The sequence below is a fragment of the Lissotriton helveticus genome, chromosome 9 (assembly GCF_964261635.1).
Source record: "Lissotriton helveticus chromosome 9, aLisHel1.1, whole genome shotgun sequence".
In the NCBI taxonomy this organism is placed as follows: Eukaryota; Metazoa; Chordata; class Amphibia; order Caudata; family Salamandridae; genus Lissotriton; species Lissotriton helveticus.
This window is the reverse complement of record NC_136070.1, coordinates 690,695,383-690,707,398: the sequence shown is the minus strand read 5'-3', so window position 1 is coordinate 690,707,398 and position 12,016 is coordinate 690,695,383. Positions and strand designations below refer to the sequence as shown.

General features: G+C 44.1%; 1 protein-coding gene across 2 annotated transcripts in view; it reads left to right on the top strand.

The window, feature by feature from the left end:
• The window catches only part of BBS1 (Bardet-Biedl syndrome 1), a 541,250-nt gene that overhangs the window by 459,987 nt on the left and 69,247 nt on the right, over nucleotides 1-12,016 (top strand). For both annotated transcript variants that reach the window (XM_078660785.1, XM_078660786.1), the window contains one exon: nucleotides 11,196-11,282. In XM_078660785.1, coding sequence (XP_078516911.1) covers nucleotides 11,196-11,282 — 87 coding nt within the window. The remainder of the gene's footprint in view (nucleotides 1-11,195; nucleotides 11,283-12,016) is intronic.

Below are 12,016 nucleotides of genomic sequence, written 5' to 3'. Positions count from 1 at the left end.
TTCGTGTGAATTTAAAGAGATCTATTCTCGTTTGAGTAAATTCAAGTTTAGTTTGTGGGCAGAAAGAGAGTCCCAGCTTTAGAACAGATTCTTCGGTTTCTGTGAGTTCTTTCCCACTTAAATTGACTATCGTGAGTGTGTCTGCTTCTTTTACCATCTGCCTCTTCTGGAGCTTCTGGTCACTCTGACTGGAGTGTTTCCTCTGCCTCTTTCTCCCCCAGCCGCCCCGCCTTGTTTGGCGTCGTCCTGTTCCGGGGGTTTGCTTTCCCCCCGTTTGTTCGTGTTTGGCGGATAATGTCGAATTCCACATGAAAAGGGGTCTTGTTGCTTGTCCCAGATGGGCCAGCAATATCTTCTCCAGAGAGTTCATTTTCGGTTGCTTCGGATTCGGAAGTTTCCACTCTCACCGGTGTTTGTGCTGGGTTTGATTTCTTCTTATTCATCTCTTTTATGGGTCCATCAAATTTCTTTGCGAAGGTTAAGATTCGACCCATTGAGTAATCTCTTTCGTCACGATCGAATTTTTCTTCTTTTCTTTGTCTTATTTTCAGCTCATATTGTTGCAATCTCTTTTTCATTTTCTCTTTAAGTTCATCTTGTTTTGTTTTATCTGTGTTGTTTTCAAGTTCATCCTCCAGTTTTTTAATTTCATCCAAGGCTTTGGCCCTGTCGCTCCAGGCGAATTTAACAAGTATCTCCAGGCTACCTTTGCAATATGCAGCCGTGTGTTGAGTCCATTCTTCTAGTAGACCTGGGTCAGGATTTTCATATGCAGGTATTGTGTATACACGCAAGCCGCGTGGGACCCTCTCCACTTCGATGTAGTTTTGGAGAGAGGTCGCCTCCCACCACTTGCGAATTTCTCGTTCATATAGCCTTTCCAACTGTGTGTACTTTACTGTCAGAGTGTCCATTGACTTAGTATTCTTTGCCGCATTGCTGCGTGCGTTTCCATCCCTTTTCTTTTTAAATATTCCTGTGGCCGCTTCTTCCCGCGCTGATTCACTGAACATTGTAGCTGTTCAGTTATGGAGCACCGATCCCGGTCTCCGTGGTTGTTACAACCTTGACAACTATCCCTCGCCAGGACCCTTTTAGACTGGGATATATTACAGCAGTTACAATTGATGTTCTGCGAGGTCGCAGCTTACCCGATTTTTTCGTGGCCGTTTTTTTCGGCGTCTAGCTCGTTTGTCGACCTCTCCTCGGGTTACGCTTAATCCTCCTCCAATTGACGCTGTCCAAATCTGGTCTTGGGTCGGTGCCTCCGTTGGAAATATGAATTCGCTCCTGATGCACCTAAACAGCAACAGGGCACTCGTAGGCGGGTGCCGAAAACACGGTGGTGCTCCGTGTTAAAATCGGCGCTCCTGGGTTCCCCTCTCCCAACCGGGAAAGAAGCACGGCACTCACGGGATATGACACTGAAACTAAGAAGACTGGAATCCAGGTTTATCATTGACTTACAAACAAAAAACCCTGGAGGACTGAACAGTGGAGAAGAACTTGCAGTCCACCTAGGGAATTAATCCATCCCTTATCCGACAAAGACCCTATCAATGTGGAATAAACAATGAATCATGAAGTACTTTTTGATAAGCCGATATACGGCCTAATAACACAAGAGGACAACAGGCGGCTCCAATCCACGGAACCGCCCAATGCTGATACACGGCGAGATTGTCAATGTAATGTGCAAAGTAATAATTAATTACTATCTCGTTGAAAACAATAATATTATTATTACGAGACACTGTGAAAAATAACTGGGACATTGTTTGTATTCACGACAATGTCAGTATTTGCACGTTCCAAGATGGCGCCTACCATACATCCCAGGCGACCAGTCCTATTTTTATTTTTGTACTTCATGAAACCAAGCGGCTTTAATAAATACACGCTTCCTGAGTTCACAACTCGTGAACACACTGAGGAAGAGACTACTCGAAATGCGTCTGTGTGAGCGTGAAAAATAAAAACAAGTGACAACTATCCCGTGAGTGCCGTGCTTCTTTCCCGGTTGGGAGAGGGGAACTCAGGAGCGCCGATTTTAACACGGAGCACCGCCGTGTTTTCGGCACCCGCCTACGAGTGCCCTGTTGCTGTTTAGGTGCATCAGGAGCGAATTCATATATATATATATATATATATATATATATATGTATATATATATATATATATATATATATATATATACATATACATATACATACACACACACGTATTGTGGGTATGACTATATGTAAACCACAGTATGAGTATGAGCTATGGAAATTTGTACATTGTTACTCATTGTTTTTGCCATTTATCTAGATACCTGCCATCTTTCTGTCTCTAGTGGTTCTATGCGGTGTGGATCCTTGCATTTCTCTCATCTAATGACATGAGTTATTTTTCAAGTATAGGGACCCTAGTAATTATCCTAGGATATAGTGTTTTTTTCCCAAGGACAGGTTGGAGTTTTTTCTTCAATCTTGTTCTTTTTTTCCTCTTCCTGCTCTTGCGGTGAATACGTTATTCCCCTTACTTCTAGTGCACATGTGTTTTGAGAGCCCTCGTTTTTGGTTCTCAGGACGTTTGTCCCTCGACTATTCTTGCAAAGAAAGAGACTGTAGAGTTCACGACATTCGCTATCGCCTCTGCCCCTTGGGCAATAGGCTACTTCACCCTTTTGGGGTCAGATATTGTGCTCATGCTATTGACTGTTGCCTTCTGGCATGGTGTTATTCCGCCACTCTTAGGGCACGGTTTTCTTTGACCCATACCTTAGGGTTGTTTTCATTGACGTTGCCTGCGGTCCTTGCCACAGTTTTTATAAGGAGCTCTTGCTCTTTTTCCTCTAATTTCTGCTCCCATCTGGTCTGTTACTAATTTCGACCGACTGATGCTTTCTAAGAATTTTTGTAGAATTAGTTTGCAGACCGTCCTCTGTGTATGTATAGCTATGGTATCTGATTCAAAGTTAAGGAATCTGCGACTATCTGTCTGTATCAGATGGACAAGTTACTTACCTTTGGCGATTTTATCTGGTAAAGACATAGCCTAGCCACAGCTCCCTTAACGCCCTTCCTTCCTCCCCACTGTGCGAACTATTTGCAGTGCAATAGGTATTCCTTTTACAACCCTGGTTTATATACCAGTGGCCAGTGTCTCAAGTAGCTCAGTGCTACCTTTTACAACCCCAGTTATTCACCGGTGGTTAGTGCCTCTAGTACCTAAGTGCTTTCTCGATCTATTTGATCTTGGCTTATAGATTCTTGTTTGATTATAAAGGTTTTACCCTCTTTCAGCACTGGTTTATTCACCAGTGATCTATCTTTCATGTAGTTGTGTGATACACCTACCCTTTGGTCTTATCTTGTAGATCTTGACTTGGTATTGCCATTGTATACAATTCTGTTTTGCTACATATTGTTTCAAGGATACATTAATATTTTGGCACACTGTTTCCACAGATAGTTTCTATGGTGGCTCCGCATTGTTGCATGGAAGATTTCACAAAAGAAACTGATGTCACGTGCGCCAGGGGGGACTTATATGACTCCACTTATGTCACATCCATAGTCGACATGGTTTCCAGATCCAGTCTGGCGCCTGGAGAGGATTCAAAGTTAGGGAATCTGCAACTAGACTATGTCTTTACCAGATAATGTGTTACAGAAGACAAGTAACATTTTCCACCAGGATGGCTGGCTAAGACAGGTTTCCAGAGGTGGTATCACGCCATCTGCAGTCAGCAGTATCCCTGTAGTTTGAACTGGGCTTTTTGATCAACGAGTCCAATCTCACCTGTGACCCTCTCAACAGCTATAGTTCATAGGATCCGTACTTAGTGCCTCTCCATCACCACAGATGATTGCCTACAACAAGGAAATGGTTCCATCCTTCCAACAAGGCATGCGAGTTTCATTTGTGAGGATGCTGAGATTCCTAGGTCTGCTGGCTTCCTGCATTCTCCTAGTCATTCACGCACGTTGATACATGAGAGCCTGGCAGGGGTGTCTGCGTAATCAGTGGCTACAGAACGGAGGAGTCCTGTTAGACTCCACAGTGATTTCCTCCAGCCCTGTGGCAGAAGTGGTTTGGGGGAGGGACAATGAAGTGAGCCTTTCTTGCGGGCTAGCCTTCTCTCCGCCACAAACCATGGCTATGGTAGTGATGGATGGTCCACCTCAGGTATCAGTCTGAGCTCATCTGGAGATCAGAGGCCTCTTGTCTCCAGAAGAACAGATTCTACACATCAACCTTTGGAACTGCGAGTGGCTTGGCTTAAGCTCAAGGCCTTCCTCCCATCCATACAATGTCAGTCCATCCACATCTTGATGGCCAACTCAAAGCAATGTGGAATATATGTGTTCAACAAGCAAGAGGGAGTACTGTCTCACCTCCTTTGGCTGGAAGTGTTGAGACTGTAGTCTGTGGGACACCTCCAAGGGATCTGGCTTACCGCCAATCTCTGAATGCCGTGCCAGCGTTATATTGCTGATCACGAGTAGTGCCTTCTACCAGAGGTAGCCCAGGACATCTTCACCTAGTGGGGCACTCCTCAGGTTGACTTGTTCACCTTACTGGAAAATTCTCAAAGCAAGCAGTTTTGTGTCCTCCAATTGAGAGGAGCCTTTGGGGATGCGTTTCAGTTAAAGTGGAACTTTTGGCTGCATTATGCTCCCCCATACTCTTGGTTTCTCAAATTCCGAGGAAGATTTGCCAAGACCGAGCCCAAGTCATTCTCATTGCTTGGGATTGTCTAAAGAGGGTGTGGTACACAGATCTTCTGTACTTCTCCACTTGTCCTGCACTCAAGCTGCCATTCAAATTGGACCTTCTCTCCCAGTCAGGGGAAATGGTTCGCAACAAAATTTCGGAGGCCACCTGCATGCCTGGCGATTGAGTGAGGATATCAGTTGCCACCACATGTGGCTTACGTCCTCCTATCCGTACGTCGACCCTTCTACCAAATCTGCTTACTCTGGCAGATGGATTAACTTTGTTGCATGGGGTGCCGACAATAACATAGACTCCTTGCAGGCCAAGTTGACACAGGTCCTACAATTCACACTTCAACTTTCCCAGAGGGGTTGTGAGACTGGCAATGTCAAAGCGTATTTGGCGGCACTGCTGGCATTCCTGTCTGCTAGATCAGTCATACCTTTTTAAATCCCCCATAGTAATGGAATTTCTGTTGGTGTTAACGAATATGTATCCACCAGCCCCTTTTGATGTGCCCAATGGGACCTTAATTTGGTTTTAACTTTTCTCATAGGGACTCCATTTGAGCCCCTGCATAGTGGTCCTTTAATGTTGACTCTGAAAACAGTGTTGTTGGTGGCTATTAATTTGGCCAGACAGGTGTGAGTGGGTTACAAACTCACAGTTCCCGTCCTCTTTTTACCTCCTTTTATCCCAAAAGATTGGTGTTGCAAACCAGGGATGCTTTTCTGCCAAAGGTGGTGACTCTTCCACCTGAGTCTTTCGGTCACCCTTCCGACCTTATATCTCCCACCCCGTCTCACTAAAGAAGGGGTGCAGTTGCAAAAGGTAGATCTCAGGCAGGTGGTAAACTACTGCCTAGATCACACCAATGCCACACAGATGCAGTACCAGCTCTTTGTGGGATACTTTGGTCCAAGAAAGGTAAAGCCGTGCAGAAAAGGACCATATCCAGGTGGATCATCCTCTGCACCAAGACCTGCTAAATTGTGGCCAGGAAGGAACCTCCAGAAGAGACCAGAGCCCATTCCACCAGTGCCAAATCCACCATTTCTGCCCTTGCACGAGGAATACCAGTTGCAGACTGTATGAGGCTTGCTGGGTATATATGTTATCACTTATGTAAGTGTTGCACCCTGAACTAATCCAGACAACCCTTATGGGGATTTTAGTGGTCTTAGACAACCTTAGAAAGCTCTCTAAGTGGTAGCTGTGGAGAGCAGCCTTCAGGCTTAGTCCAGAAGTTGTGTAAAGCAGCTTGTTTAACAGCACTTAATCTTATGGTATGGGTTAAGTGAAAAAGAACCACACAGTGTAGTTATAAAAAATATGTATTTATTATTAACACTCACTAACACAATACAATATCTTTTAACCAGAGATATATGCACAATACACACAATACTTTGTCAATAGAATACGTAAATAGCACAGCATACACAGTGGTCTCCAGGGGGAGACCAAACCATATACTAAATTAGTGGAATGCGAACCACGACTCAAATCAGGAGGGGACCCAGAAGACATAGAAGAGTCAGGGACCCAAGGAACCACCCAAGTTGAGTATCTAGGAACCCCATAGAGTTTGTGTGCAAAGTGGGAACACGACACGAACTCAATGGAAGTCAATGGGTAAGTTGTGGTTGTAATTTTAAAGAAGGATCCTTACCAGCGGAGGACCCCGAAGAAACCCTGTGGAAGAAGGAAGGTTGAAGAGCCACCCCACCCGTGGATACATCAGGAACCAGGATACCTACACCAGGGAAGCCGGGTGCATAGGTGAAAAGTGGCATCGGAATCCCTGTAGACCACAATGGAAGATTTCAGGAAGATGCAGCTGACGAAAAGGAGAAGGTGTCCAGTGGAACCCAAAGGCTGATTCAAGATGAGAGGTACCTGCAAGCTGAGGGGACAGAGTCGATGCCACTCAGGAGTGAACAGGAGGCACGTTAGACGAATGCCTACCGATGTAGGAGATACAGGAGAGTTTGACTGTGCCCTTGAAGTTGCAGCTGCACGGAACAGGCGATTCACAGGAAGACCAGGGGCAGGTCACAAGCTGTCCCACGCCGGATGTCGAGAGTTAAGGTGTCAGTGTCCGGCAGGGGCACCAACAAGCCTTGGCAGAGGCAAACAACATAGTCGTCAAAAAAGGTGCAGTGTCGGGACCAGCAAGGTCCAAGTGACTCACCATGAGCAGGTAAGTCAGACCAGGCCCAGAGAAAGCAGGGGAGCCCACTTGAGCCAAAAAAGACCCTCAAGAGGACCCACAGGAGTTGCAAGAGGACCTCGAGCAGCTCACCAAAGGATGAAGGCCCATGGTGCATAGGATGCGGTGCAGGCGAAGTTCTTGGCGGCAGGAGATGCTTGAGGCTGGAGCTCTTTGGAGCCTGAAGGATTCGCTAATAAGGAATAGCAAAATGCTATGCATGAAGAAATCGCTAAAAAAATTGCGATTTCTTAATATTCCTTAATTGCGACTCGCAAATTGCGAGTCGCAATTAAGGAATACCTCCCCATTCAGAATGGGAAGACATTCTCAATTTGCGATTCGCAATTAGCGAATCGCAAATTGAGAATGCAATTTCAAGGGTGCAGGGGTGTCCAAAGGACACCCTGTTGCACCCCTGAAATTATTCTGTGCACATATGTTGTGCACACACATGCCCTAAGGGCATGTGTGTGTGCAACATGAAACTTTGAAAAATGCACAAAAGTGCATTTTTCAAAGTTTTTGCAAATTACCATGAAGTTCAACTTCATGTTAATTTTCTCCCCCTATTAGCAAAATCGCTAATTTTTTTACTTTGTTGCATTGCATTTAAGGAATCTCAATTTGGGATTCCTTAAATGCAATTGCAATTTAAGGAATCTCAATTTAGAGATTCCTTAAATTGCGATTGTTGCATTTGGGATGATGCATCCCAAATGCAAAAATACCGGTCGCAAAAGGGCTGATTCTCAGAATCTGCCCCTTTGCGACCAGATTTTCCGTTTATGCGTCTGGGCCTAAGTCCTGTCTGGTAAGTGGTCACAACCTCCCTGTGACAGGATACCTATTGTCCTGCCTTCCTCTGCTCGAGCTTGGCTCAGCAGCTGGAGGGCAGAATCATGTTTCTGGTCAGCAGCAGCCATAGTTTGCTGTCCGGGTCTCAAAGACTGGTACCAGGAGCGCAGAGGGCCTCCCTGAGGAACTTTACAGTGTATGGAATCATACCTCCCACACCGTTTCTGGTGTGGGGGTATGATTCCAAAATCTTTGATACCTAACATGAAAGGGTTCATTACAGCCAGTTTAGAGGTAGCCATCGCGTAATGATGCATGGCCACTCTATGTATCTTAATGGCTGCTGCACTTACAACCTGGGAGAATGTACTCCTAACGTTGTAGGGGTGTCTCGCTCGTGCAGGGGCAGTGTCACACTTAGAACCGAGCACCCTGCCTTCAGGATTGAAAGGCCTGCCTTAGGGGAGGTTTTAAGTGCAGTGACCTCCGATATAAGGAAACATATGTGTTGTAATTGGTGCTAGCACCAGCTTACACAGGCTGCAATGGCAGGCATGTAGTCACAATTTGAGTGGTCTTTCACGGGTGGCATACTACATGCTTCAGCCCCTGGGAGACCCCTGTGTACATATTCCCTGGGTACCTTAGTACCATATAATAGGGACTTACAAGGGTATACCAGTAGCCACTCCGGAGTGTACCTAACCATGTCCAATTTAGGAACGCTTTGACACGGTCGCAGAGCGGTTTGCACAGCGTCAAAACGGACATTAATGCACGAGACGTTGGGAACATTGACATTTAAGACTTTAAGTGTGGTGATTTCGCCACAGAAACTCGAAGAGGGGTCGTATTTAAAGTAGGCAGCCAGCCCGGTAGGGCAGGCTGCGCAGAGCGTCCGGTGCTGCGTGGCGAGCCACCGCGACACGACTGGAGAATATATATGTTTGCTGCCCGAGTCCAGAGGAGGCCTAAATAAATATAGGCTGAAACGCGTCGACTATAGTTCATGTTGGCATCACTGAAAGATTGAACTGAATCAAAAAGGTTTTTTTCTGAGAGCCTTAACTCGAAAGGGAAGTATTAAGGGTTGTCTCTTCCCAGGCTTTTTTGTTTAGAATGTTGTGATGACCAAGAAAAAGGAATAAGGACTGATAATTATGTGCTATACCTTTCCTTTGTTGTAAATAATTGGGTACTGGAACCAGAGATTGGGTTCAGGAAGAAAATTACTTTAGTACTTTGTATTTGTGTTTATTGTTGTAGATAATGTGTATAGTGTATAAAAATGTATATATATTAAAAAAATGATTAAAATGTATACATATATGTAAAAAACCATATGTTAAAACAAATGTAAAAAATGAAATGAAAAGCACAATAAGAGAAAAATTCATTTTTTTTACAAAGAATTGGTTGACTAAAATAAGTTAAAAAACCAAGTTTTGTTGTAAATGATTTATTGAGTTGATTAGATAGCGAATGGATGAAGCAAGATGGAGTAATATTGAGATTAACTCTTGAAGCATTGGTTAGAAAACCGAAGACAGTTAATTTATGGTATCTGTCTTAATAAAGATTTAGAGAATTAGTACCATAGGCATCACTTTGTAAAAGTTCAATTTATGGAAGAAGCACAGATACTGGGGTCCTGATTAGCAGGATCCTAGTCAGACTAGTCAGTAAAACATAATGACACCAGCAGAAAGTGGGGGTGACCATGAAAGCAGATCCTACTTTCCTACAGTCATGCAAGGCAACTATTTGTGCATCTCTCACACCTTCGACTAGCTATACTGCCTAAATTCCAGAGGCAGTCACTTCGCCAGATCCATCTTGTAGGACCTCCTTGTATAACCACCCATCAACCTACCTCCTAGGTAGGGCATTGCTCTGAAACGCTGGTGAGCGATCTGCAGATAGAGGCATTATCAGAAGAAAAAGTAACTTACATGCAGTAACAATCTTTCTGGTGGATACTCTTAATCACCTGCAGAATTCTCACTCACCTGCCCATATCCCCATTTGATGGATTCTTACTGAGATAGTTAATAAGACACCAAATGATGTTTTGGTACTGGGCGACTCTATTAGTGTCAATCAATCCGCTCGCCTCAAAGGGTGGGAATAAATAGATGGAAATCAATGTTGTTGCACCAGGGCCAGTGCTATATGACTTTGGTGATGTCATTTGATTCCACTTTCAACGTTAACACGAAGCTAGTGCCACTTCCTGGTGATGTGAGAGCTTTGAAGGCCCCGGATAGAGTCTGATGCCTGGGATTATTCTGCAGATGAGGCATCTGCAGGTATATAGAATATCCAGGGGGAAAGATTCTTACCACAGGTGAGTAACTTTTCTGTAACTTCCTTGTCGAGGCGGGTGATATATGGTACAAGGGGTTTCACCCCGCCATCTCTTCTGGTGCTGAGACCGAACCAACACCCCCTACCAGTACGGAAGAGCTATGAAAAGTTTAGGGACCTAATCAGGCGCTTTAGGATTTGCAGAGTTTGAAGAACCAGCAGGTAGATAAGAGTATCCACCAGAAAGATAGTTACAGTAGGTAAGTAACTTTTTCATCACCTCTAATAAGCACCAGTGCTTTGTGTATTGCAGATAGCACTTGATATACCCAAGTATTATGTACTGGGAGTCCTTCACACTTCGCACTCTCATCCTGGATTTTTTGGGAATCTGTAGGACATGCAGATTATAGCAAGCCTACTACAGGAGTTTAGGGAAGAGTCAACAAAGAGCTCTGTTGCATATGAACTGTTAGATTGGTCCTTCACCTTTAGCACTTGCTTGTATCTGCATTATTCACTAATTATGCATCTCCTCTTCCCATGGGGAATCTTTTCTTCTATGGTTGTAAGAGATATTGAAGCATTTGGTGTGTTAAATTCTTGTAATAATCTGCAATGCTCATCTTTCCATTCCCATTTCTCCTTAATATCCCCTTTCTTGCATTCGTGTAACTTGCATCTTGTGTTCTAACTCTTCATCTCACTTTTTCCCTTTTATCATTCTCGTCTTTGTTCTTAATTTCCCTCCTCATGACACTCTCAATCTCTTTCCAACTTACTGCTTCTGTTCCAACCCTCAATCTCACTCATCCTTTCGCCAATTGTCTCCTCGCTTTTCCACATGTTCTCTGCTGCCTCTTCTGCTACTTTCTCTTTGTATATACCCATCCCTCTTTCCTTTCCTTTGCATTTTCATTTTATTTTTGCCATCATTCTCTCTTTCTATGCCCCGGTCCCTTCCTATTTACCTGTATCATCATCTGTCTCTCCCCCTTCATCCCTGCCTCTTTCACTTCCTCCTCAACATACTCAATAAACTCGTTACCGTTATCTTTTTTAACACTCTAATTATTTGATTTCCTCTCTTGGTCATTCCCTTATTCTTATGACTATTTATTTCCCTTCACTTTCTCTCCACCCCCTTGTTCTCCTTTCAATTTCCTACCAGGTGCCATTACTGGTTCCAGGACTCAATTATCCTATTGAAACATTTGTGGATTGCCTCAGCGACAAAGGGGTCTCCGACATTATCAAGGTTTGTGCACAAAAGTACACTTATATGGCGCATGTCTCTGGTACAAAACTTTCAACCTTCTTTGCATTGAAATACGTTTATGCTGTGATCTAAAAAACAAATGCTCCATGTTGGGTCTCAGTAATCACTGGTCCTTGCATCAACTTCTGCTATTACTCACATTATGTAGCATGTGGGGAGGTTTTTTTTTCAATTAGCGCCATGAATGCTACCATATAAGAGTTTGATATGATCGAGATCTCATGATAAGAGAGGGAAAGATCTTGCATCCAGTCAAGTGTTGTGAGTGAGGATTACATGACATGCGCTCATCAGTAGCAGGAAAGAACGTGAGATCTCTTCATCATCTACCAGTGTTTAAGAGTGGCTTTAATTGACGTGGCATAGGCTATCGCAGAATAATAATAACCTATAAATTAGTAGAGGACCTGATCTGTCTTGGTAGGGATTGCTGAGAGAGCTCATAACCCTTGTACAAGTCTTTCCAAGGGTTCGATCTGGGGTGGCAGGGATGAAGGAGAGCCTGGGTTTACCTTCCACAGAGTTGCTGAATGCTACGTATCACTAGATTGTGTGGTCCACACTTATTTATAGTTGTATAATACATAAATACTTTAACCATAACCTTAAGGAAATGCCTATTTTTGTACGGTCACCCAAAAGTTTTTGGATTGGTGCTGCTGGTTTTTCTTCTCTGAGGCCTGCTAACCAGACCTCAGTGCCCTGACCCCAAA